The sequence below is a fragment of the Heliconius melpomene genome, chromosome 12 (assembly GCF_056956725.1).
Source record: "Heliconius melpomene rosina isolate 202511_hmr_F chromosome 12, ASM5695672v1, whole genome shotgun sequence".
Classification (NCBI taxonomy): Eukaryota; Metazoa; Arthropoda; class Insecta; order Lepidoptera; family Nymphalidae; genus Heliconius; species Heliconius melpomene.
Genome location: NC_140400.1, coordinates 7,805,632 through 7,832,481, shown reverse-complemented (window position 1 = coordinate 7,832,481; position 26,850 = coordinate 7,805,632). Strand labels below are relative to the sequence as shown.

At 33.6% G+C, this 26,850-nt stretch overlaps 2 protein-coding genes across 2 annotated transcripts in view; both read left to right on the top strand.

The window, feature by feature from the left end:
• Positions 1-8,829, top strand: part of Myo31DF (Unconventional myosin ID) — a 32,152-nt gene extending 23,323 nt beyond the window's left edge. Inside the window, exons 6-17 of the mRNA XM_085194279.1 lie at positions 904-1,143; positions 1,431-1,581; positions 1,961-2,118; positions 2,722-2,843; positions 3,286-3,436; positions 3,719-3,865; positions 4,133-4,359; positions 4,782-4,931; positions 5,176-5,471; positions 5,711-5,904; positions 6,259-6,410; positions 6,525-8,829. Of these exons, the coding sequence (XP_085050405.1) occupies positions 904-1,143; positions 1,431-1,581; positions 1,961-2,118; positions 2,722-2,843; positions 3,286-3,436; positions 3,719-3,865; positions 4,133-4,359; positions 4,782-4,931; positions 5,176-5,471; positions 5,711-5,904; positions 6,259-6,410; positions 6,525-6,705 (2,169 nt within the window). The 3' untranslated portion in view covers positions 6,706-8,829. The remainder of the gene's footprint in view (positions 1-903; positions 1,144-1,430; positions 1,582-1,960; positions 2,119-2,721; positions 2,844-3,285; positions 3,437-3,718; positions 3,866-4,132; positions 4,360-4,781; positions 4,932-5,175; positions 5,472-5,710; positions 5,905-6,258; positions 6,411-6,524) is intronic.
• Positions 8,830-11,143: 2,314 nt separating this feature from the next.
• LOC146533717 (uncharacterized) lies at positions 11,144-26,746 on the top strand. The gene is made up of 5 exons (XM_085194325.1): positions 11,144-11,228; positions 23,883-23,991; positions 24,485-24,603; positions 25,710-25,849; positions 26,342-26,746. The coding sequence occupies exons 2-5, from the start codon at positions 23,902-23,904 to the stop codon at positions 26,395-26,397; spliced, it is 405 nt and encodes a 134-aa protein (XP_085050451.1). The 5' UTR covers positions 11,144-11,228; positions 23,883-23,901; the 3' UTR covers positions 26,398-26,746.
• Positions 26,747-26,850: the final 104 nt, after the last annotated feature.

The following is a 26,850-nucleotide window of genomic DNA, read 5'->3' as shown; positions in this document are numbered from 1 at the left end:
GTGATGACTTCGTGGTAAGGAGATTGTTTGAAATTGTATGAATGTTTATCAACAAATTGTATGTAATATCTCGAAATTGGGCGGAAAGTGGAGAAGGGAGTCTCTTACTTAACCTATGGTAACAGTGAGGAGGTAGTAAAAAGTATTGTTTAAACACGTGGCCGTCGTGGTGCAGTGGCAGAAGCCTATGATATAAATGCGACGGTCGTGGGTTTGATCCCATTCATGGGAGTGAATTATTTTCATTTTCTCCCTTTGGTAACAAGATCTTGATGAACGGAGTGTCTCAACACTAGGTTTATTCTGCCTATCCTGATATATGGGGAATACTGCAGCTACTGGAAGATACAATTAAGATCAAATTTTACTATGGTAGTTAAAATGTTAACTACTTTTATATTTGATTTACACACGCAGTGTCAAGTAAATAAACATAAGTAACCTCGTTTTATTAAGTTAATTAGTTTTTGTGTTAAGGTTAAATGTACTCTCGCCGGATTATATAGCATTCAATAATATTTACATGTAAGTTAGTAAGTATATTATGTAAGTCGTGTAAGTCACGGATTTCATAATTTAAAAATGACATAAAAATGATATATATGAGGGTGTCGTATTTTCAAAACAATAAAATATTGATTTCGGATTCGATTCTCACTCGGTGGAATGCATTTTTTTTATTCCTTCGTTCTGGTGAAAAGATATAGGTAACACTGCGTTGAGCTCACCACTCATCACGCAATGTCTGGAAAATTGGGTGATGCATGAGGATTGGGATGTCTTAGCACTCGGACTTGTCTGACTATCGTGCCATTTTAGAAGCACAGCGACAGCGTTAAGCAAATATAATTTTTAAATATTTTGATATTTTCGTCATATTTCATTTATTTAATTAATTTCCAGGGCGAACTCACATTCACAGAAAATCAAGATGGCCACATATCAGTCGGAGGACCATTAAAACAATGTGTCAATTCACTAGGCATAACAGAAGAGGCTCTCAAGTCAGCTATGTCAGGTAGAATACTGTCAGCTGGAGGGGATCTTGTCAGTAAAGAGCATTCGTTGTCAGACGCCAATTATACGAGACTAGCGTTGGCAAAGGCCGCGTATGATAGGCTGTTTACTTGGATTGTTCAACAGGTTAGTTTTTATTTTTGGTATAAATAACATTAAGTTGTATATTTAAAGTTTTCAAATATAATCTGCCTACTCTACAATATCCCACTCGGAAAAATGAATTATTTATATTTAAATATATTTTCATTTCCTTGTTCTGGAGACAAGACTAAGTGCGGCGTTGAATTCCGCCACAATAGTACATTCAACACGTAATATATAATTTAACACTAGGTTCCCTCAGCCTCCCCTGTTATATGCCGGATGCAGCGTAAGGTTAAAAAATTATAACATTTTATTTATGTCCACAGATCAACAAAGCGATAGAAGCGCCACACAGTTCATACAAAAGCTCCCTAATAGGAGTGTTAGATATCTATGGATTTGAAATATTCGATACGAACAGTTTCGAGCAGTTCTGCATTAATTATTGTAATGAAAAGCTGCAACAGTTATTTATTGGTAAGGTATTGTTTGTTTTTTTAGTAAACGGACGATAAAAATATATATGAGATAATTATCCTTAGTAAATAAACTGTTATAAAATAAAATAAAAATCTCTGCATTTACTCAAATCCACGATATCACAAGATTTTTCTAGATTCAGGATGTGTGCTGAATATTTATTATTTCCAAATGCACAAAGCAAAGTAGGCAGAGAGAACCTAGTGTTAAGACATTCCTTTCATTTGCTCGCGTTCGATCGGACCCACATTATTTTCAAATAACATTTTAAAAAATCCGTGGACATGATATACTTTTTTATATTCAAAACAAAATCTTATAATTATAACATACCTCATCGATTTCCGTTATCAATCTATATTTTCATAAATTACAGAGCTAGTCCTCAAGCAAGAACAAGAAGAATACGCCCGAGAAGGCATACAATGGACGCCCATACAATACTTCAATAACAGAGTTATCTGCGAGCTGGTAGACGCTCCTCATCAGGGCGTTATAGCTATCATGGACGAAGCCTGTCTTAATCCTACTAAGGTATGATCTGGTCTGGTCTGGTCTTTTATGGTGTGGTTTGGCTTGGTTTAGATGTAGTAGTTGCTTCATGTACTAAGATATAGTTTAGTGTGGTCTGGTGTGGTCTAGATACAGTAGTTAATTTATATAAATTGACTTGTATTTAAAAAAAGTTATTTGCGAATTAGTAAACGATCATAGCTATCATGATTGAAAATTATATTATTTCATCTTAGGTATGTTCTGGTTTAGCCTGAACTGTTGTGGAATGGTATGGTGTGGTATGTCCTCTCTCTGTATAACCTAGCCGGGCCTCGCCTGTTCTGGTCTATTTATAATGGTTGGTTTATGTAAAGAACTTCTATATAAAATAGATACAGTCACTAATAGAGCACTTTAATAACAGGTTTTTTTTTTGGCAAACTGGTGCTCTTCATCAAGGCATCGTAGCTGTTATGTATGAAGCCTTTCTTAATTTTCTCTATTCGTGTCTTGCGTGGTCTGTTTTGACTGGTTTGATCAAGGAGAATTCAGAAGCACGAGTTCAAATCCTGCTACTCTATAAATATTACTTGTAATTGATTATAGTAGTTTATAAACAACTATTATTTTGTCTTTACCTAGATATCGGACACACAACTCCTAGAAGCTATGGATAAACGTTTAAACGGACATAAGCATTACACTTCCCGCCAGCTTTCACCGACCGATAAGAAATTGAAACATGGCGTTGATTTTAGAATTACGTAAGTTTTTAATATTTTTTTAAACGGTTTTTTTTTACATACATCTGTTAGCCGAGTGGGTAAATAGACTAGCTATTTAGTACTAGTGTAATATAATTTATTCAGTATTTGTCGTGAGTTGTTTTTCCCACTTGGGCAAATTAATAAGTTTCGTTCTCATATTTTGTTAAAAAGGCAAAGTGCAACGTTGAGTTTAGCACAACACGCAATGATTTGAAAATTGGGAAAATTCAACACAGCTTCTCTTAGTTTACCATGTTATTACCTGATGTACTTGTAGCGTGAAACTTTAAAAAATATATTAGACGGTTTTTGTTTATTAGACAAAGCTAGACTCTAAATTCAAGGACGGAAAGGCTTATAGTAAAAAAGTGTTTCCATTTTGATGAAATAAAGCATACCTGTTTACTTGTAAGATTCTATTAGTTATATTTTCATACAGACACTACGCAGGCGACGTGACATACGCAGTAACCGGCTTCATGGACAAAAACAAAGATGCCCTCTGGCAGGATTTGAAGCGGCTACTCCACGCGTCGCAGAACGCCTCGCTACGTGACATGTGGCCGGAGGGTGCTGATAATATATTAAAGGTAGATGCTGAAATGATATATGTGTAATATATAATACACAGACGGACGGTTAAAATTATTCGTCCGTCAGTGTTTCCGTATTTCGAAATTTATGTAAAAGCTCACTTTCCAGTGCAACTGTCCATCCGTCTGTCGAGTCATAATAACTAGAACTTTCAAGCTGAAATATACATATATCACATACTTAAGTATGCGGTTTCTTAGAGCAGAGAAATATCAAAATTGAAATATATTTTTTAATGCTGCAATACTAATTATGATGTTTTTCATGTAATTTCTTAGACTTCGAAACGTCCTCCATCAGCAGCGTCACTGTTCAGAAGCTCAATGGCGTCACTGGTAGCTGGGCTGGCCAGTAAAGAACCGTTTTATGTGCGTTGTGTTAAACCTAACCCGGCTCAGGCACCTCACATGTGGGATGATAAATTGGTTAGTATTCACTACGTAATACAGTACTGCCTTGGAGTCGAGGCCGCCCTGAAGTTAATTGTAGATAGTTACGCGGAATAATTTTTAACTAGAAGTTCCTGAGATTTTGCAATGTTAACAAATATAGATACCACTTGTCTCACACCATGTTAGTCACCGAGTACATAGAATGTGCTATGTGTGATACACCAGTATTAGTTAATACCATTTTACCATGGGAACGAGGCCTCAGGTGAAATTTACTATATATCTGTTGTCTCACCCCAGGTGCGTCATCAAGTGGCCTACCTGGGCTTGGTCGAGAACGTGCGCGTGCGCCGCGCCGGATTCGCGTCTCGCCAGCGCTACGACCGCTTCCTTCAGCGCTACAAGATGCTGTCGCAGTACACGTGGCCCAACTTCCGCGGCGCAGGGGACAAGGACGCCGTCATGGTGCTGCTGCGGGACCTGCGCGTCACGGACGTGCAGTTCGGGCACACCAAGCTGTTTATACGGTCGGTGACATGTTAGTTAGTTGTCTTCGATGAGTTTAGCTACCTTAGTTAGCTAAGGTAGTAATTACTAACCTAGTTAGTTAAATTAGTGGGCTTGGTTAGCTAAGTTAGTCCATTGGCTTTTTTTGCTGAGTTATTTTGACACTTAGTTTTTATGTGCCCAATTATAAATATATACAGAATGATAAAATTAAATGAAGCAGTTTTCGTCATGATTGTAACGGATAATCCAGATAATCTAGGTCTATCCTATCGGATTGATGAACAATCCTGATATCTGGTTAAAGCATCGATTAGAGTCAATTCAAATTAGATATTTCAGAATACTTATTACTAAGCAAATAATCCTAAATCACATATTTATTAATAATAAACTCAATATCAATGAATCAATAAATAAACAACATTTAATTAAATTCCAGGAGTGCCAAAACGATACATTCATTAGAAGCAGCTCGAGCAGAGCTCATTCCTTCAATAGTAATACTACTACAGAAGTTATGGCGGGGTACACTGGCAAGGCAGCGATACAGGAAAATGAAGGCAGCTCTGGTTATTTATAATGCTTGGAAGTGAGTTGAATATTTATTGTCGTAATGGATATTTTTCCTCTGTTTTAATTACATTGCTTTGATTAGAAAACTATTAATTTCTATAAAACCCCTCATTGTGGAGTTAATAGATATTTATTCTTGCATTAGGGTTTTATGACAAACTTATTATTATTAATTACGCGTGCGAAGTCGCAGGCAACAACTAACATAATAATTATATAAACAATACACTTCATATCATTAAATATGTATACACTTACAGACGCTACCGCTTCCGACGTTACATAGTCGATCTCCAAACTCAGCTCCGTCGCAACCACGGCATCATAACCCACTGGCCCCAGGCCCCTCGTCGGGTCGCAGTCCCCCTCATCCAGGGGGCCTATAGACGTTGGCGGGCATATTTAGTCCTCAAACCAGTGCCAAGAGAACAATGGCCACAGCTCAAACTTAAGATATCTGCGGCCAGTGTACTAAAGTCGAGGCGGAGCCAGTGGGGTGCGAATAGGTTGTGGCAAGGCGATTATTTGGCGCTTAATAGTTATAATGATAGAGCTGGTAAGTTTATGAATTTGGAATTTGATTGTCTATTGATATATGTTTTTTTTTATTTGTCAGAGATAATGTATTCTATACTTATTATATTTTATCATTTGAAATAATTAAGGTTAATAAAAAAATCCTTGTAAAAAAGGTTCAGTAAAACGTAAATCAAAATAATTCTAGAAAATGACTTTTACCTTATAGACAAGCTAACATTTTTTTTATGTTAAAGTAACATATTTTTTTACTTCCAGCCCAATACAAATCAACAATGGCGAACCTCCACAGATCACAAAATATCGGCAAAGCATTATTCTCATGTAAAATACACAAATTTAACAGATATAATAAACTTGCGGAAAGATGTATTTTGATTACGGAAACTTCTATTTACAAGTTGGATGCGAGTTCATTTAAACCTTTGAAAAAACCTACGCCTATAACTGAGGTAATATTTTTTTAGTCTTACGCTGCATCCCACATATAGCAAGGGTAGTGCCCTCCACTTTCCTGCTTGCCTGTCATTCCCCCGAACCCACAACCCTGCTCTTACAAGCTGACGCAAATATATGCCCAGCAAAACTGCTACTACAGATTCTTTTTTAAAAATATTTTTGTGTTGGATGGTGCATTTCTCAAGGAAAGCTATAGGCTATATTATATCATGTTAATCTTTTGTATATAGACCACTGTACCCGAGGTCAGAGTTATGTACCTCTCACAATTAAAATTTGCCATATATCTTCTCTTAGTTAACATTAACTTATAACTTAACATTATTATCTTTATATTTGTCCCTCAGGTGGGACCAGTTCGTGTAATGAGCAGCGCCGCTCAGCTAGTAATATTGAGCATACCCTCCGCTCGGAATGACTTAGTGGTCGGCTTGGAGAATGGTGACAATAATGATTTGGTCGGTGAACTACTTGGAGTATTGGCTCATAGATATCATTTGTGAGTATTTGAAATGCCGTTTTTGGTCACGACGGCCTCGAAAACGCATTCTTATAGATTATATAATTTAGACCTACCATTTAAATCAACACTAAAATAAAATCCGTCCCACAGATTGACCGGGTCTGAGCTACAAGTGGAAGTGGAAAGCGGTATAACCACACGTTGCACGCTGGGCGGGAAAAGTCGCGCGTTACAACTTCCCGCAACCCTCTCGGAACACTCTCCCCCTGCACTGGCTTTCACGCACGCGCATAACGTTATCACGTACCATCCCGCGTCTGCTCGTGCGTAGAGTTGTGAAAGTTATGACCGTTTCTTTGAAAATATGAAGTGAGTTGAGAAGCGTTGCCGAACTAAAAGAAATATCATAACTGAAGGAAGTATTATTATTTTCTTTGGAATTTGTTTCTTAGTTTGAGAACCTGTGTCATTACACATAACAAAACTGTTTTATATGTTTTAGAGTTAATTAATATAATAAGTTTGAGACCTTGTGACACATATTTATTTTGAAAATTGTCTGCTTACTTCAAATTATTTCTGTAAACAGGAAGTCTATTTATATTTTTTGTCTAAACATTTTTTATATTAGTTTGATACTAATTTATTGTTAATAGTATATTTGTAGTGACGACCGTTTAGTGTACGTGACTGCCATTTATCCATCCACTGAACCTATATAGACATAAATAGCATTTTTTCATATAAATGAATTAATAATCGCCGTTAAAAATATATGGTTAAATCTTTGAGCATTTGAATTTGTGTATTTTTAAAAAACATTTAATTGAATATACAAATGGATTTTGATATAGAAATTAATGATTTATCGATTTTGATAATACATGTGATAAAATATAAACAGTATTAAGCTTATTATTATATATTCTATACTTTACGGTAAGGAATTCTTACATTATTAAAAAACTTTGTGAAAATTTGTTTTACTACAGTGCTGTTTTTTAATACTTATCTTTTTTTTCACTTTTTTATTCTTATTAAAATTTTAATTTTAAATGTTCTTAGATATATTTCAACTGGTAACCACCGCGATTCTTCTATTTACTATACAAGTTTCTAATGTACTCTTCTTAAAATAATAAAAAAACTAGTCAAACCTAGTTTTATCTGGTTTATTATATGCAATATGAAAGAGAACACATTCTTTAAAACCACTTTGAAAAAATGTGCATTGTCATCATATTTATGTAACAATTGAAATAAAAATTTGAAATTGAATACAAAATTTTGATAAATTTTATTCTAATGATATAGATTATCATTAATGCACTGAAATAAAATATATATAAAATAAATACTAGTGAATTGATAAAAAAATCGATTCTTGTACTTAAAATATACGTCCAAAACCATATATAAGGTAAAATAACTTTTCTTAACATCACAATATAAAAAATAATAAAATAAGAAACTTTCTAATATAGTTTCAATTAAAGTTGATATTGTATTAAAGCTGATAAAAAAACATTTTGTAAATATTTCTATTTCACATTATAATAGTTATAAATCAGTAATTTAATAAGTTATTTTGAATAGTTTTTTATTATTATTTCTTTTTTTAAAGGTTAATTTATGATATTTGATTGTAACGAAAATAAATTTAAAAGTTATTGAGAAAATTTTAAAAGTAACAAAAGAATTGCGTAAGGTTTTACAAGATGAGGAAATAACGTCATAGATTATTATAAAGAAAATATCAATACATGTTAGCCCGTTACATATAAAGTTAACTTTATGTTATTAAACAATTTAATTTGTTTATTATTGTGTGTGAAAAGTGACTGTAAAAGTTTTATTTCTTTTTCTGGAGTTATTCTAGAACATTCTAGTTTTTATTTTCAAATATTGTATGAGAACCTTTAACTTGCATTAAGTATTTAACAATGTAAACTGACATAACTTTTAATTGTTATAGTAATAATAATTTAGTTTAATAATAATATTATTATATATTTAATATTAAACAATAGACATTTTAGAAAAGTCTTTTACCAATGTTTTAGATATATTAAAACCACTGTCTGACATGTTCTGGTTAACATATCTAGCAGATTAATGTAATTCCGTTTGATTCTTAATACTACAACAATAAAGAGACCACTATACCGAGCTTTTAAATTTTAACGAGAACTTATCAGACAGTCGTTATTAGAGCTAGATATAGATCCCGACTTCAAGTTACAGTAAATTTTAGACTGACATAAATAATAATTATTAATTAATATTTTATTATTAATAATTAATAAATAAAGCACATTTTCATGTTTCTTGTTCAACAGTTATTAGGACAACGATGTTAGGTTATTTATTTAATTTGTATATAATTGTTATAATTGAGTGATTGACGTGCCTTTTGACGGTGCCATGATGGTTTTAATAAACGCAATATTTACAATTTGGCTGTTTTCTTTCATTTTTTCGTCTTGATATATATTTTTTATAGCTTCACGCTGTATCCCGCATGCAGCAGGGTAGGCAGAGGGAGTCTTGTGTTTAACACGCAGCTCATCACTTTCCGCCGAATTCTGCAAGCATTGCGTGTTCAGTGGCGGATCTTAACGCCGCGTTTGCCTTGTTATCAGAGAAAATGATTTTATTAAGGAATTTATTTCACGAGTCGACTCGAACCCACAACCGTCAAAAGAGAAATTTCATAACAAAATTATAATAATAAATTTGAATGTACATTTGTTTGTTACGTTTTCATGCCAAAATTTATCTTAAAAAGATCAGCTCAAAACCAATAAGGGACCCTCCTGGAACATATCTCTAGACACGGCAATATCTATACTTATAACATTTATGAAATAGAGGACCTGAGCACCTATTGTTAAGACATTTCATTCCTACGAAGACACTTCCGTTCTCCATATTCCGCCGATTTCTCGAGGCATTGCGTGTTGACTGGCAAAACCCAGCACCGCGTTTTGCTTTGTTACCAGAACGAGGAAACGAAAAACCACAATATCCCATCACCACTCCCCTCCCAAATGGGATTCGAACTCACAACGTCACGTGTATATTCGAACGCTTATGCAATTAATTAGTTTCACCATTACACGAACGCGTAGGAAGCTGCAAAAATCTTCTATATATAAGTAGGTTTATTATACAAACAATCTACAAACATAATATTATGTTTTATTATATAACATGTAAAGGCACAATCTCAAACACTAGAACTTACCGAAGACCTTAACTAACTAATTAGCGATACAATAGTTAATTATTGTAATATGCCTAAAGTTAAGTCTACCTACTATTTAATATAGGTATTTATGTGAGAAGTTAACGACATTGATTGATCTGCTGTTTCTGTTAAGATGGATTGGATGGGAATTTTTGATATTGTTAGGAATACATAAATACAGTGGCTTTAGTTAGGTTCTAATACATTTTTTTATATACTTATTTTACTTTATTTTTAAATATTTTGCTGTTTATTTTCTTTTTTGTTCTCAGGAAGTACTGGTTTAAATGGAAAAAAATCTTTTTGTGTCGAATTAGTATTCCATTTATCTAGGAAGGCTATATGGCTATTCTATGTAAACCACTGTATTTGCGGTCAAAATAGAATTTGTCACCCAGAAGTCCTCATTATTTCCATTTGAATCCGGGAGAAACGGCAGATAAATCTATTCATATCATAAAAGGCAAATGCAGAAACGATTTACCTTGTTATCTAGAAATGAATTCCACATTCGACGCCGCTGTGCATCTGAGCGTAGGACACTTTGACCTTTAAGTATTAACGCGAGTAAAAGCTCAACTTCCTATTTCCGGACAATAGATACTATAAAAGATATTTTTTGCTTTTTTATAGCTTCACGCTGTGTCTTGCAAGCATAGATGAGTAGATAGAGGGAACTCAGTGTTGCAATTTGCTTTTTTTCAAATTCAAATTAAAAATATTCTTTATTCAGATAGACTATATAGTGTCTTAGAGTGGAGACCCCGTACAAAACATCCGGTGGGAGGATCCCCTGCTAGATGGACCGAAGACCTAAAGACAATCGATGGGTGTCGATAATGATGATGATGGTGAAATAAACTATTATAAGGACTTTTGAATCGTCGAATGAACATATAAACAAAAAAGCTGTAACCGGTTCGGAAGGCAGTTCTGCTGACAAGAAACTCAAATTGCTCCTTAATTATTACATAAACTGACAGCTACCCTGCATATCTCTAGGTTTCTACTCCCGACCATACAATACAACAATAAAACTTATTTTAGAATGTTCCATGAGCGATCTTTGCTTATTTTATGCAGTTTTATAAAGTTTAAAAATAGTATCCATTTTAAATCCTACTTTATGGTGTTAAGCTCTCTTATGAGAAAGTAATATTTCAAAGAACGATAATAAGCTTTGTTTAATATAAAAAGTTTTTACTATTGTCATACACTGTGTAAGAAAGTCCAGCTTAGACAATTTTAAATTTTATATTAATAAAAAATGGAAAAATTTTCGACGGCATCTTGGGGCTAGGTCTGAACTTAGAACTAGAGTGATATCTGAGATATATACGAGTACATATACTGTATATTGTATATGTACTCGTATATATCTCAGATATAATTTAAGATCTAAGTAAGAATTCGTACTCACAACCATCTTGAACCAACTAACAGTCATATAATTTCAATAACTTTAAAAAATTTTAGTTTTACAGAGTAGACCTTACAGTTCAAGGACATATTCACGTAGGTATATATAGGGGAAGCGTGCATCGCTGAGGCAGTAGTCGGCGTCGTAGCGTCGTAGCAGCGTAGCGCCTCTACGAGCTGAACAGGTGGGTTGTAGCTAACTGAAAATATAATTTAGTAAATATATGGAATTGACTTAATAAATATTAGAGTACTTTGTTGTAATATAGGAGTCTGGTTGTGGATTCGATTCTCATTTTTAGCTTTTTTAGCTTTTAGTATATCTTTAACTTTTTGTTTGTTAGTTTTGACTATGTCCATTACTGAAAATATTTCGCTACCTTTACGTTTCAATTCGTATATAGTGAAAATAGAAAATGAATATTATTCATTGTCTCGAGTGGGAATCAAACCCCACAATGGTCGCGTTTACAGTTTTGATAATATGTATTTTATATATATGTAGAAGCATCAGAAGGGGCCTCAAAGCGGTCTTGGCTGTTACTATTCATTTGTGGGCGTTGTAGCAACAGAGATGTTTAAATAAAAGTCACACTTATATTCCACAATGTCTTATTACTCGTTTACATAACAGTTTTACAATAAATCTCACAAGATTAACAAAATTACAATAGATTAGGAGCCAATAGGTTAATTGGTGAACATCTCACGCCGTAGCTGTCAACCAATGACGTCTGCTATAACTTGTGGCTACACCTACTACCCTATTCGGGGTTACCCGCTCCATTTTAAATATTCTTCTAATATAATCCATTACATAAATCAATTAAAATCGAAACGTAATAATTGCGAAATTATAATTAAAACTAATACATAGCAACGCGCCGTCACGGCCGTCCTGCATCGTCACACGTCCTCGTGTGCATAGGTTCAATCTGTGAACAATAAACATAGTGCTTTGCAATACGTCCCGTTCGGTCTTCCTGACCACACAATATCTCCCCTTAGTGGATGTAACAGTGAACTCGTAGTGATTACAATTTTATAAGTGTATTACAAATACTACGAAACGTTTCGTATAAGGCAAACATAACAATCTTACAAATGTCACATCCGTTAGTCAATACCACATAGGTTAACAGTCACACAGACAAGTCATTGCCACAACGGTTAGTAATTGCCACATAGGCCAGTCATTGCCACACAGGCCAGTCATTGCCACATATGCTACTTTTTGCCACACAGGCCAGCCATTGCCACACAGGCTAGTACTTGCCACATAGGCTAATCATTGCCACACAGGCCAGCTGCTGCCACACAGGCCAGCTGCTACCACACAGGCTACTCGTCGCCACACAGGCTACTCGTCGCCACACAGGCTACTCGTTGCCACACAGGCCACTCGTCGCCACACAGGCCACTCGTCGCCACACAGGCTACTCGTCGCCACACAGGCCACTCGTCGCCACACAGGCTACTCGTCGCCACACAGGCCACTCGTCGCCACACAGGCTAGTCTTTGCCACAAGGGCTAGTCGTTGCCACAAAGGCTAGTCGTTGCCCCAAAGTATAGTCGTTGCCACAAGGGCTAGTCGTTGCCACAAAGGCTAGTTTTTCTTTTTTTTCTTTTGGTTTTTTTTTTGTTTGTTTTGTTTGTCTTAGCTTTGTTTGTTTGTCTTAGCCACACAGGCTACTACAGGGTAAAAGGGGTATGTGTAAAGAAATCAAACACCTCGAGGCTTTTACAGAACTTATATTTCTTCCAGGGCTAAATACCATTAGACTTGTACAATTTATATCACAGGACTTTTACAGAACTTATACTTCTTCCAGGGCTAGATACAATTAGGCTTGTACAATTTATATCACAGGACTTTTACAGAACTTATACTTCTTCCAGGGCTAGATACAATTAGGCTTGTACAATGTATATCTTAAATTATAATACAATATTTTATTCTAGAGGACCACTTTCCTCTTCTGCTCCAAATCTAATAATGCGCATCAGAATTTTCAACACATCAAGCGTCGCGCTAGTTCTATGTATAAATTTTCAAATATATCTTTTTATTAAACAAAGAGGTTGATTTACATTTTTCTATAACAAATTATCGTAAATATAAAAACTATTTATATAAAATCATTACATTCGGCCATCCGACTTCGTGCAATCTCCCGATGCACGACTACTCACAAACTCACTCATTACATTCGGTCGATTACAAATAATATATGTATTGATATTGCCGCAGCCTACTTGACATCACTAGTTTCAACAAATATACAACTAATTAAATCATTGCGTCTTGAGCTAGTACAATCATATTATAACAAAATGCGCAATAGATACTAGACTTAACATATAATTTACAAAAAATAATTACTTTTGAGACCAGAAGACTTTTGGAGTTCTCTCAGAAGTTTAACCATATGTACATATAACGAAATTGTAACTTATCGCTGCGTGGAAGAAATACGAGAAAATCTATCAATAAATAAAACATGTTTTGTTAAAATGTTGTCTGTCGGTTTTGTCGGGTTATGTGTCCCTGCGTTTGTCTGTACGCATATCCTGAGATTATGAACACTTTAAACATTTTTAGTAATAAAAGTTGAGCAAGTAAAGAAATATGTAGTATAAAGTTTAGTTTCAACTTAAAGTAACATCAATAATCATACATACACACAAATATAAATATTATGTTCTAATGTCCACTGGCTACATGTTTGTTTATCTCTACGTATATTGCACTCTTTACGTACATACTATTTAAAGTTTATTTCTTGCTGTTACCTATTATTATCTGTCAGTTCCGTTATTGAACTTTAATTTCACTCTTAAATATATAAAATAATAAGGATAGCGTATTTATATTTGAAACTCCGCTAAAATTACAAATATCCTACGAAATACTTTATTGTCCATCATCAAATAAAGTGTAGTAAAAGAAAATGCTTCACATAAGAAAATGCACAGCAGGCTGCCTTATCGCTGTAAGCGATCTCTGCCAGGCTACCTTAAGGTGCACTCGGAAGTGTATGTCAATCGGTAGCCTACCGCTGCTTTATATCCTTATACACATACGTAATATATCCTATTATATTGTATAGAATTATTAATTATAATAAAATATAATTTCTAATGTCAACAAATATATATACGGTCACGTTAATTTGTAAAGAAAAGGATACAAAAACTTAAATATGTCTAGGTCTAGGTCTTGGTATAAGGATACCTAGGAAATATTATTAAGCAATTTTAATTAACACAATAGATGTATGTTGATAAGTATGTAAAAACAATCCATAACAGTACGTTCAGAAAAGTAAAAGGATCAACGATATTACAGAGCCAAGTAGTGTGCATCTAGCTGGGCTTATAATGTTTGGATTGAGAACGTTACATTCGATAGGAATACAGCGTCGAGCTATTGGTATCATCAAAAATAAATATATATAATAACAATTTTGCAGTTGAGTTATAACAATTACTTCACATACATACTCATAATAAAATCGTAAGAGGTTCGGTCTTTACTTGAAAAATATTTAAAAAAAAAAAAAATGTTATTAACCTAATAGAACCCAAAACAATTATTTTTGAATTTTTGTTTATTTGTCCGTTTGTCTGTGCGTTTGTTATCTCAGAATTGACTTAACCGATTTAAATGCGGTTTTCACTATTGGGTTCTGGCAAGCTCCCGAAAACATATAGGGTTTATTTTATTACAATCGGTTCATAAACAAAAAAAATAAAAGTTATGCCAATTTAAAGTATTTAGTTCGACAAATTTGCTAATTGCCGTAACAGTTATTTTATACAAGTGTTTTACTGAACTGACTGAATCTTTAGTTTTCAATTCCTTTATTAATATTTCTATTTCAGGCGGGCGTAGCCCCGGACGGGCCCACTAGTAGTAAGTAAATTCTTATGTAATGTAAAGAATAACCTCATGAGAAACACTATAACGATTTTACAAAGTTATTTTTTTATTTTAAAATCATCCAATATGAGAATTCCAATTTTAATTAAGTAGAACAACATGTTCCCTGAACTATTCAAGACCGACCTAAACACAGCAATCCCTAACCATGCCACGGAACGACATGCAAGGAGAGTTGGCTGTGGCTGAAATATTCGAAACGATCATCTGTTGAACTATATTTACATAAAAGTCATTTAAACCATCAAATATTCTTTGCGTTGTAAAATTTACTCGTTAAAGAACCGATTCCGAAAATTCCTCAAATTTTTGCAATTGAAATTTACTGAATTTAGTTAAAAAAATACATATATATATATCAAGGACGAGTAATTTCGACGGCTAAATCAAATTTTAAAAACTATGATTTATATAAATAAAAAATAATTTTCCGTATTATTTCTTAACGTATACACAATGCTACAAAAACTATTTTTTTAGTCCTATGTAACTTCCCTAGTAATTTCCTAAAAAATATTTCTTTTGAGATACTTTAATTTTTATAAATAAATTTAGAAATCTTTATTGCCCATTTACGCTTAATGACTAGAATTGGTTTATGAATAAAAACGTAATGTTAATATGAAGCACGTTTGTAAGACAAAATTGCTGCCAAAATAACTTATTGAATCGGCTAAAAATGTAATTTTCAACGTATAAACATTGTTTCTAAGTCTACGTTGACGATGCGGTCTCAGAACGAAAATACACTAAATTGTGACCACCATGTTGTCATAAGGGGAACAAAATCGCGTTTAAATAACTACGTACGTAGCAGTTATAATTATTTACAGTTACCAGCAAACAAATTGCGATCTTTTACGAGCTACCAATTGTTAAAGTTTCGAGTTCGTAAGAGAGTAAACAACTATCTTCGTGACAAATTTGACTAAGACAAGGTAAGCAACAAACGCGGAACGCCATATTTTAATGCAGTAAAATCTCATCTACAACTAGAGCACTAACGCCTGCCTAGTCATCAGATGAATTTTCAAAAGGTAAGTAAACCCCTGGACAGAGGTCCAAGAGAGGTGAAGAGAAACTAACAAGTTTACTAGTCTTAGTTTACACGTTTATTAAATTTATGAGTTTAAGAAATGCAGATATTGACACTCGCTCTATGTGCTTTTCAATTCGCTACCATAAAGAAAATGGCAGAATACATAAATATACATTTTGTACTAAATAATATGTTTTGGAACTGGAGAAAAATATATATAAAGACAATATACTACCTTTTTAAACATAGCGTTTAAATAGTGCGATAAAATAGTGAATACGTGTGAATACAAAACCAACGTAAGAAGATAATAATTGCTATAAAAAGCAGACTGGATAACGCTAAAAAACAACAAAGTGAGATGATTCATTAATTGTGACTGTCGTTTCTCTAATTTACACATAATTTGCAACGTCTGTACATATTGTAATTATGCTAATAATAAAATTGTAACGTGTGTATGCTAATAAACTCTTATGTACATAGAAACAAATTTAATTAATTTATTCCAATCACCTCAACCCGATATAAATCACATATAAGAATTCTACTGGAAATAAAAAATGTCGAAACTTGTAGGTGGTACTACACTGGTGGCAGAACCTAATGCTGTGACTTTGTTATCGTGTTTCTATTTATCTTGTTTAATATATTTGTTGCCACAATAATTGACACATAAAAAATATATATCTTTCAATATATAAAATTTTGAACTAGCAGACCAAACTAACACTGTTATGACCTATGATATTTATGACACTGACGGTACCTGATCCTGATCCTGATCCTAATCCTGACCCGATGCCCGAGTGAGACTAATTTTCTACTTTTAATGCATGATATCTGAGATAAATCAATAAATCTTCTGGTTTTTTTACATTTCTAATAGGTTTATCGAGTATCCTAATACAGAAAATAGCTTTTTTCTTTCGTTTTAACCAGATTTAAAAGTAAAGCTAAGGCTTATTACAGAAATATTGATGTATATTTTTTTATTGTCTAGTATTAGCTTTCATTTCTTTGAGAAACTGATCATAATTTCGCTCAAAGCACTTTATTAAACTTTTTGTAGATACGAATTATTTCCTCACAAGACCCATTATAAACAAACGAGCAAAATTTATACACTCATTTACTTATGTAAGCCAATTTTCTATATGTCACACAAACTGCGGAATTACATTTAAATGTGATCTATTAACTTTTATAATACCAGTAACTAAAGTTTAACTTTAATTCTTATCTATTATACAGAAATTTATAAATCTAAACATTGCTTTTGTATACCAGTAAAAAGTTCCTTTGCTTGTCTTTATGTCACCGAAGCGCTTTATCACATCAGATGAACCGCTCATCAGAAGATGTAAATCACTCCTACGGCCGCGAAGATCTCGAAGTTTTGCATTTTCGATAAATTCCTTTTTTTTTTGTTTGTCATTGCCATCATTCCACTGGGTGGTTCCTCTAGGGTGCGTCTCAGCATCCGACTCCATTTCCCTCAAATTAATGCAACAAATGTCATTAAAAACTAATAATTTTAATAAATTAATTGGTGTATTTATAAATTATCAATTCAAAAGCATTCTCTTTTAAATGTCATTCAAAAAATATTTAAAATGGATCGTCAAAATGTCAATAAATAAATCAGAATCAATCAAAAGAAAAAAAAAATACTAAAATAATCAATATTAATAAACATAATAATTTAAGCATACATTACTTACAAAGACTACTACACACTATGCCTGACTGCCGCAATCATCAGTCACGAGCAGGCGCTTACTTAATGTTTTACTTTACTACTACGCCCGACATACCGAGGCCACCACCAGCCTCGAGCAAGCAGGCTCTTACTCTAAATACATAATATCAATCATCAATCTTCGGCACGCTGACCGATAATTCATCTACGGTACGCTGACCGTTAATTCATCTATGGTATTCTAACCATTCTTCTGTGGCACGCTGACCACTAATTCATCTATGGTATTCTAACCATTCTTCTGTGGCACGCTGACCACTAATTCTTTTACGGCATCCTTAGCCGTGTATCAATCTTTATACTATTCTATAAAATATACTTAATCTTCATACTATTTTATAAATTATACTTAATCTTCATAGTATTCTATAAAATATACTTTATCTTCATACTATTCTAATAAAATATACTTCATCATCACACTATTCTACAAAATATACTTCATCATCACACTATTCTATAAAATATACTTTATCTTCATACTATTCTAATAAAATGCATAATAACTCTTAAAGTGACTAAATTTTCAATCAAAAGCTCTCCGATCAATAATATCTACAAAAGCTAGGAGTGGAAAACTTGATTTCCATGTTTTTGTTGTACGTACCTCACTTTGGGGCGGAATCTGGACCACTTCTGACTGTAAAGAAATCAAACACCTCGAGGCTTTTACAGAACTTATATTTCTTCCAGGGCTAAATACCATTAGACTTGTACAATTTATATCACAGGACTTTTACAGAACTTATACTTCTTCCAGGGCTAGATACAATTAGGCTTGTACAATTTATATCACAGGACTTTTACAGAACTTATACTTCTTCCAGGGCTAGATACAATTAGGCTTGTACAATGTATATCTTAAATTATAATACAATATTTTATTCTAGAGGACCACTTTCCTCTTCTGCTCCAAATCTAATAATGCGCATCAGAATTTTCAACACATCAAGCGTCGCGCTAGTTCTATGTATAAATTTTCAAATATATCTTTTTATTAAACAAAGAGGTTGATTTACATTTTTCTATAACAAATTATCGTAAATATAAAAACTATTTATATAAAATCATTACATATGTAACTATTTAACATGGCCGTCATCGGCACATTCTGACTTTATTTTGTTGCTTGCAATCTCCCGCACTACTACGTGCTACTAGAATTGAAAGCCAATTACTACGGGCTTACGGGCTCTTTTAAGAATCTTTAAAATTTTGGGTCAAGCTTGGTCTGGTTACAGCACATAATCATCTACTTAATTCTTTAACTTTGCTTTACGTTTATCAAACTAAACCTTCTCAGAAGAAGCATTAGTTTCTTTTGCTCGTGTCGATTGCTCGATAATAAGATTCAAATCAAATTCATCCGTGGCTAATTACATTAAGTTTAGAGGCATAAAAACCTTTACTACTAACAATTCTAAAGGACTCGCCCTGGTTATCCTACTCATAATAGCTATGCTAATGGTTAGCTGATTGTCAGGTCACTACCATCTTGCCATGACTTATTATTATCTATCTCGACAGAGCTGACTTTATTAAAGAGCATTCGGCAACAGAGCCGAAACAAAATGAAAACTTCTCACCAGATTAATCTAAGAACTGATGCATAGCTAGTTGAATGGAGCAAACATTCACCCATCGTTCAACCCGTTCAACGCTTGCCTTGGTATCCATACTAATGCAGCGCAGTGCGATGTGGCCGCATTCACCACACGTGAAGCAAGTTGGAGTAATCACCTTCATATGCACACCAACTTCCTTAGACTGTAGAGATGAGGTAGTATCTGAAAACTCACAAGGTAAATAAGAATTTGCTATTATAACCACTATTGCCACAACAATCACTGGGTACATGACCCTGCTTGTCACAGTTATAGCATCGCTGTGATGATTCTATTAGTGGCTTTTTCACTTCCATAGTCGGAGTAGTCTTCTCACCAATCGGGTGTCCTCTTTTTCTATATTCAAATTCAAAACACTCTTTATTCAAATAGTATAAGCATAGTATAAGCTCTTTTGAATCGCCACGTAGACATATTAACGAAAAGCTATAACCGGGTCGGAAGGCAGTTCTGCTGAAAAGAGCCGACAAGAAACTCAATAGTTGCTAGTTGCTCAATCCTTTCAAAGTCAATGGTATAATTTATTTATTACATTAGCTGGCAGCTATCCCGCATGACATCCAATAGACATTATTTCCATACATGTTTATCCTCTAAATATTCTAAAACAGTGTAATAAGCAGCGCCCGGCATACGCAGATAAACACTCGTCTTCTCTTGCACCACCATTGAGTAATCGCCATAAATTGCAGCTGGAGTCTCAACAGTATCAAATCTAGCTAAGAACAGATCTTTTTATTGTGGCCTTTTAATTCCGGGACAAAACTAGATTGCACAAGCCAGGATGACGCCGATCCCTTGAGTACCTGAACATTATAAAAGGCTTGTTCCCAGGTTTCTCCTTTTACCAGTAAAACGGTGTCATCAGCAAAAGACACAATTTTTCAAAAGTTTATAGGTAAGTTATACAGGTCATTGATAAATATTAAAATAGGGTCTGTCCCAATATACTATCCTGTGGAATGCCATATTTGATAGGAAGGTATATGCTGGTATATTCTTCTATTTTAGTGCATTGCATTCTATACGTGAGATAGCTTTCAAAAAGTTTGTGTTCGTTACCCCTTACACCAAAATCACAGTTAGATTTTAACGAATTTATAATTCTTACTACTTCAATTTCATCAGTATCAAGTAAAACGAACGACAGTTTGATGTTATCTATTTGTGGTTTTCCACTGATATTAGGACACCTATTTTTTTATTTTCTCGGCAAGATTTCCACCAATGCTGACGAAATATTCATTAACTAGGTTTCAGTTGGCTATATGATTTTGCTCTCACAATCTCGGAGTTGTCAAATTCTATCTTAACTCTTTTTGTGCCTTGCTCATTGTAATTATCAAATCACTGCCATAAATAAGTTTTTCTATGTATTTATTATTTCATATAACATATGACACACCAAGTGCGAGCGTCGTAGTCTGCAGTATCGGAATTAAACTTTGCTTACATTATTTTTCTTAATGTCAGATACTAATGGCTCCCGTAAAATTTTGTTTCTGCATGTCAAAAATAAATTTTCAACTTCACATTTTTTTACAATTTTCACATCTTGTCAAATTTTAACACTCTGTTCTGTATTTTGTTCCTTATTCGTTGCTGGTAATCCCACTTCTGATGTAGAAGCATCAGAAGGGGCCTCAAAGCGGTCTTGGCTGTTACTATTCATTTGTGGGCGTTGTAGCAACAGAGATGTTTAAATAAAAGTCACACTTATATTCCACAATGTCTTATTACTCGTTTACATAACAGTTTTACAATAAATCTCACAAGATTAACAAAATTACAATAGATTAGGAGCCAATAGGTTAATTGGTGAACATCTCACGCCGTAGCTGTCAACCAATGACGTCTGCTATAACTTGTGGCTACACCTACTACCCTATTCGGGGTTACCCGCTCCATTTTAAATATTCTTCTAATATAATCCATTACATAAATCAATTAAAATCGAAACGTAATAATTGCGAAATTATAATTAAAACTAATACATAGCAACGCGCCGTCATATATAAAATCGAAAGGTCACTCACTCATCACGAAATCTCAGAAACTACATGTGCTAGGAATCTTAAATTTTGCATAGGAGTTACTTATAGGACGTAGGTGCTCGCTAAGACGGGAATTTGCAATATTCGATTTCTAAGGGGTTGTTTTTGGGGTCGAAAGTTTGTATGAAACTTCGTTACTACAAATGCTAGGAGTCTCAAATTTTGCATAGACGTCACTAGGACGTAGCCATGGAGACAGAAATTAATAATAACATAGTTCACGCGGGTGAAACCGCGAGCGGGCCGCTAGTATTTTATATAAATGATAATTGTATGCGTGTAAGCTTTGGCAAATACGTTTGAAATCTACTTATATCCAATTTTTTTTATGATTTTTTGCACGGATTAGTATATTATGTTAAACTAAATCAGCTTTAAGTTGTATCCCGCGCAAAGCTGGGGAGTTAGAGGGGATCTAGTGCTAAGACACTCCGTTCCCCACTTTCCACCGAATTGTGGAGGCATTGCGCGTTGAGTGGCGGAAATCAACGCCGCGCCTCGACACTGAAGCGAAGAAATTAAAATATTAAATATTTCATTCCCTCTAGAGGGAATGAAATATTTAATATTTATACACACGTATACACTCACACTTTTAATAAGTGTAATTAAAATAAAAAAAAATAGAGAAAGTTTTGTTTTTGCTAGCTTGAAAATACTTTTTCTTTAGGCTTCACTCTTGTTGTCTGAAAAGAGTAATTAGGAAATGAAGACATTTTGATGTTAAATGAGAAAATAATTTCACAGCCTTTGTAGTTGACGTCGTTATTATTCCATTTTTTACTATAATATAAATCAGTGGTTACTTGAGAGGCCAGTCATGGGTTCAATCACCACTCGAGGAAATGGAATATTTATTTAAATACTTTCGTTTCTTCAGTCTGGTGTCGAGGCAAAGCGCGGCGTTGAGTTCCAAACATATATATGGCTGATGACGATGCGATACAACACCCGTAGCTTACACGACGGTTGTAGCTTCGATTCCCATTTGGGAGAATGAATTATTTTCATTTTCTCGCTCTGATTAGTTAGTTTGGTTGAGTTTCGCCACTCAATAAGTAATGTCTCGATTGAGCAGAATAATATTAGGTTCCCTAATAATACTAGGTTCCCTCTGCCTACCCTGATATGTATGGGGAAAAGTGTGAAAATAAAATAAACATAAGTTCACAAAAATATATCTCTCGCCTATTCATCCATTAAATACTAATAATATTACGAAGCTGTTATACTAATTACATATCGAATGTTACAATAGCAATTACGAGAAGCGCCTAATCCTATAATATAATAACTGGTTAAGATTATTGGTTTATTTACATTGACGACATTTCCAAATAACAAGTCGTTAATCATAGTTGTTGTCTTCGTAACATTAGCTTTTCTCAGATCGTGCTAAGAATATTTAATGAAAAATTACATTCTTCACTTTCTGTTCGTTTAAAGGACTTCATCTGAGCAGATTAATAAAATTTCTATGTTGAACTCTCAGATATTCATCCATCCATCCATCAGCCTTTTAACGTCCACTGCTGGACATAGGCCTCCCCTAATTATCGCCACTCGGTCCGGTCCTGCGCCCTTTGAATCCAGCGGATTCCCGCTGTCTTTGTAAGGTCGTCGGTCCACCTGGTTGGAGGGCGGCCTGTGCTTCTTTTGCCGAGACGGGGTCGCCATTCGAGGACCTTTCTTCCCCATTCAGATATTAATATATATAATTTAATTAATTTATTTAGAAAACGTATAATTTTTTTAACGTAGCGTGGAAATCGTGCAAATTTTCTAAATAAATATTTTTCTTTTCTAACAATGGAATAACACTATAAAAATGTTAAAAGTCATATAATGTATTTCTTTAGATTCATTCTGTACCCTACATAGTGTATGATACGTAGGGGGAGAGACAATCTGTTCGTTATATTCCTTCTTATTTCAGCATTAATTATATTATATTAATGTAATAATTTTAGTCCATACGATTACATTTTCCTAAGGGAGTGCCGGCAATAGGCTTCCACTAACGACGTGCTATTCGTTGCTCATAATAAACGTGTAGGCGCTACAAAAATAGATTCTGATTAAAATCTGTTTGTTTTCGACATACTTACCTATTTATATATATAACCGACTTATTTGCTTATATTGTTATTATTATTATTAAGTTAAAAATATGTGAGAATAATTTGGATTTTTTTGTAAATTATATTTGGTTATGATAATAAATAAACTTTGCATTTGACTTGAATTGCGAAGGTTGTGGGTTCGATTCCCTTTTCAGAGAATCAATCGTTTCTCCGCTCTGGTAGACACAGCACAGTGTTGAGTTCCGCCGCCTAGATAAGTTAAATAATATAACAGGTATGTACAATTGTACACATATATACATTTAATAATGTTAAATTATTTTTATTTTAGGAATTAACAATCTGACAAAATGCTGCACTATATGATTTGTATGCTGTTCATCATGACCGTTTCATCAGCTGAAGTTTTCAATGAGATACCGAGAGATGAGCTTTATCAGGTATGTGATAAAAATCTTTATTATTTATATTTATATTTGAAGTTACAAAATTTTCAATTCTATCTAAATTCTAACTTCGTTTAAGATCTGTCTTTCACAGAAGGCATTCATTGTTCGTCATATAATTGCTTATTAACAATAGAATAGCTCCTGTGGCTTCTTTAGGTTAGGTACTCGCTTTACATTTCATTTTATAATCATAAAAATATTAAATGCCAATTTTCGTTATTGTTATTGTTTTCTTTTTGTTTTGTCTTATCTTCCAAAAATAATATAGATTTTTCGTTTTTACTACTGATGTAGTATGATGTATGTAGTAGGTACACAGAAATTTATTTGGTTACAATTTATTTGAATTTTATAAATTTAATATTTAATTTAATTTCGCCTTCTGTAACTTTTACATAAAACAATTTTACTACATGTATGTAAAATGTAATAAAATTGTTACTGATCGCTGAAATATGAGAATTTAATAATAAAAAACCCGTAGGAAGGAGATGATCTAGCAGAGCCCGCAATCGAAGAACAGCCTGGTGAACCTGAATACTGGCGACATAACCAACTTCTATACAAATTAATGAAATCCTTACAACGAGATGGTGATTCCAGGTAAGATTTAGTGGCCATCGTGGCGCAGCAGCACAGCTTCTGACTGTAAATGCGACGATTGGACGCGATTCCCACTCGAGGAAGAAGTTAATTATATTTATTTCGTTATTTTGGTAACAAGACTGAAAAACAGCATTAATTTCTGCCACCCAACATGCTATGTCGAGACAATAATTAATCTACGAAAAAATGCGGGTGCGAAAATCGAAAATCAAAAAGAATGGAGTGTCTTAACGCTAGCTTCTATATGTTTATCTTGCTATTTGCGAGAAAAATAAATAAAGTAAATTTTAAAGATATATATATTAGATTGCTTTTGTTAGGTTGTTTTTTTTGGCACATACACATAGACGGAAAGACAATTAATTAACTTATATTATCCAGTTTAGCCGTAGTAGCCTAGGCGTAAAAAAATATAAAAATAATATTTTATTTTTTATCTGTTTAAAACATATATTTAATTTATTAAAACTACCAATAACTGATGAGTTCCGAAGTTTTATCGCGTTATTTATGTTAATTTAATTATGTAAATGATAATATATTATCGATATTATTTGCATATATTTAAAATATTGATTTTTTCTAATATAATATTATACACATAAGAATCATTAATTATTCATTGAGTATACACATAAAAAACATTCAACGAAATGCAAATTATTTCCGTTTAAATTATTAGATTGTGAGCTTCACGGTGTATCTCGCATTTGGCAGGGTTAATACAAATATTAAGCGACAGCATATAAAAAAATATTAAAATTATCTAACATATTCATAATTCTTAAATCATTTGAAATATATTAAAATTCAGTATTAAATATGCTAATGATAATTTCGTATATTAATCACAAAGGCTAGTCTTTTATGTATTCGCACGAAGTAGATGTAGACGGCACTTATTCAAAAGATATTTTGTTTTAACTACATCTATAGTAAATAGATAAAACGTAGAATCAAGACACTCCGTTTCCATATGTGTGTGATACAGCGTGAAGGAAAAAAAGTGACGTAATTCCTTCCTCTTATCTTTGCCACTGCGACAAGACAGCGTAATCTTTCCGAAATCTCTATTTAATATATACAAAAACATTTTTATATAGATATGAAGAACCCATTAATCAGACTTGGTCAGAACTGCCCACCGTGAAGGAGCCAGGAATCAAGAAATGGTTCAGCGTGTTCAATAACAACGCGGCTAAATCTAGACCACAGCGCAAATGGAAGACTAAGAAAGGGAAAGGTACTTTTGTTTTTCCTTTACCTCGTCTAACCTGCTAAGGTTAAGTAGAGAAATTTGGGAACCTAGTGTTAGGATCCTCCGTTCCCTATTAAGATATTTTCATTCTCCAGTTTCTATAATTTTTAAATCATTGCGTGTTGAATGGCGGAACTCACCAGAGCCTTGCCACTTTACCAGAGGGAGGAAATGAAAATATTAAATATATAATTTCCATATATATGGGAGGCCAACCCAACGAGAAATTAATGTCAAAAAGCTCCGTTGCCTATCTTTAGCAAAATTTTCGAGTCAGTGCCTGTTGAGTGGGCTTAATCCTTTGTTTTCTTACCATCACTGCGGGAATCGAACCAATGACCGACGTATGTTCAATCAGAGACTGTGCCAATACGACCTAAATTATTTATTATAAACATTAAAATATATATCGATTTCTGTATATGTGGTATTCTGTATATACGAGTATGTCTATTAATCTGTTAATTTTTGTTACAGGTCCTCTTTTATGCTACTTCAAACTATGCTCATTTCGTAATTATAATTACAATTAATAATTATTACAAAATTATTTATACCTTAAGAAAAATATTTCATATTAAATAATACCTAATGTTTAAAGTAGGAAGTTACTTTACTATTTTAGCTTGTTGTTAAGACATCTAGCTCCCGAATTCTGAAGGCTTTGCGTGCTGAGAGCCGGAGAACAACGCCGCGCCTTGCCTCGACACCAAAGAGAAGAAATGAAAATATTAAATGTTTCATTGCCTCGAGGGGAATCGAACCCACAACCTGTCGCGTTCACAGTATCCTATGCCCCTGCATGACGACTGGCCCCTAACATAGATTTTGATGTAATCATTAAAAATGATAGATATTATTAATTAAAGATCTTGTCAATAACCTACATTTTTATTTACCACCTGCCAATTTTGCTATTGTTAATAGAGGTAGTGTTTGCGTAATGTGCCAAAATTATATTATGTAGTATATTTATACAATTTTTT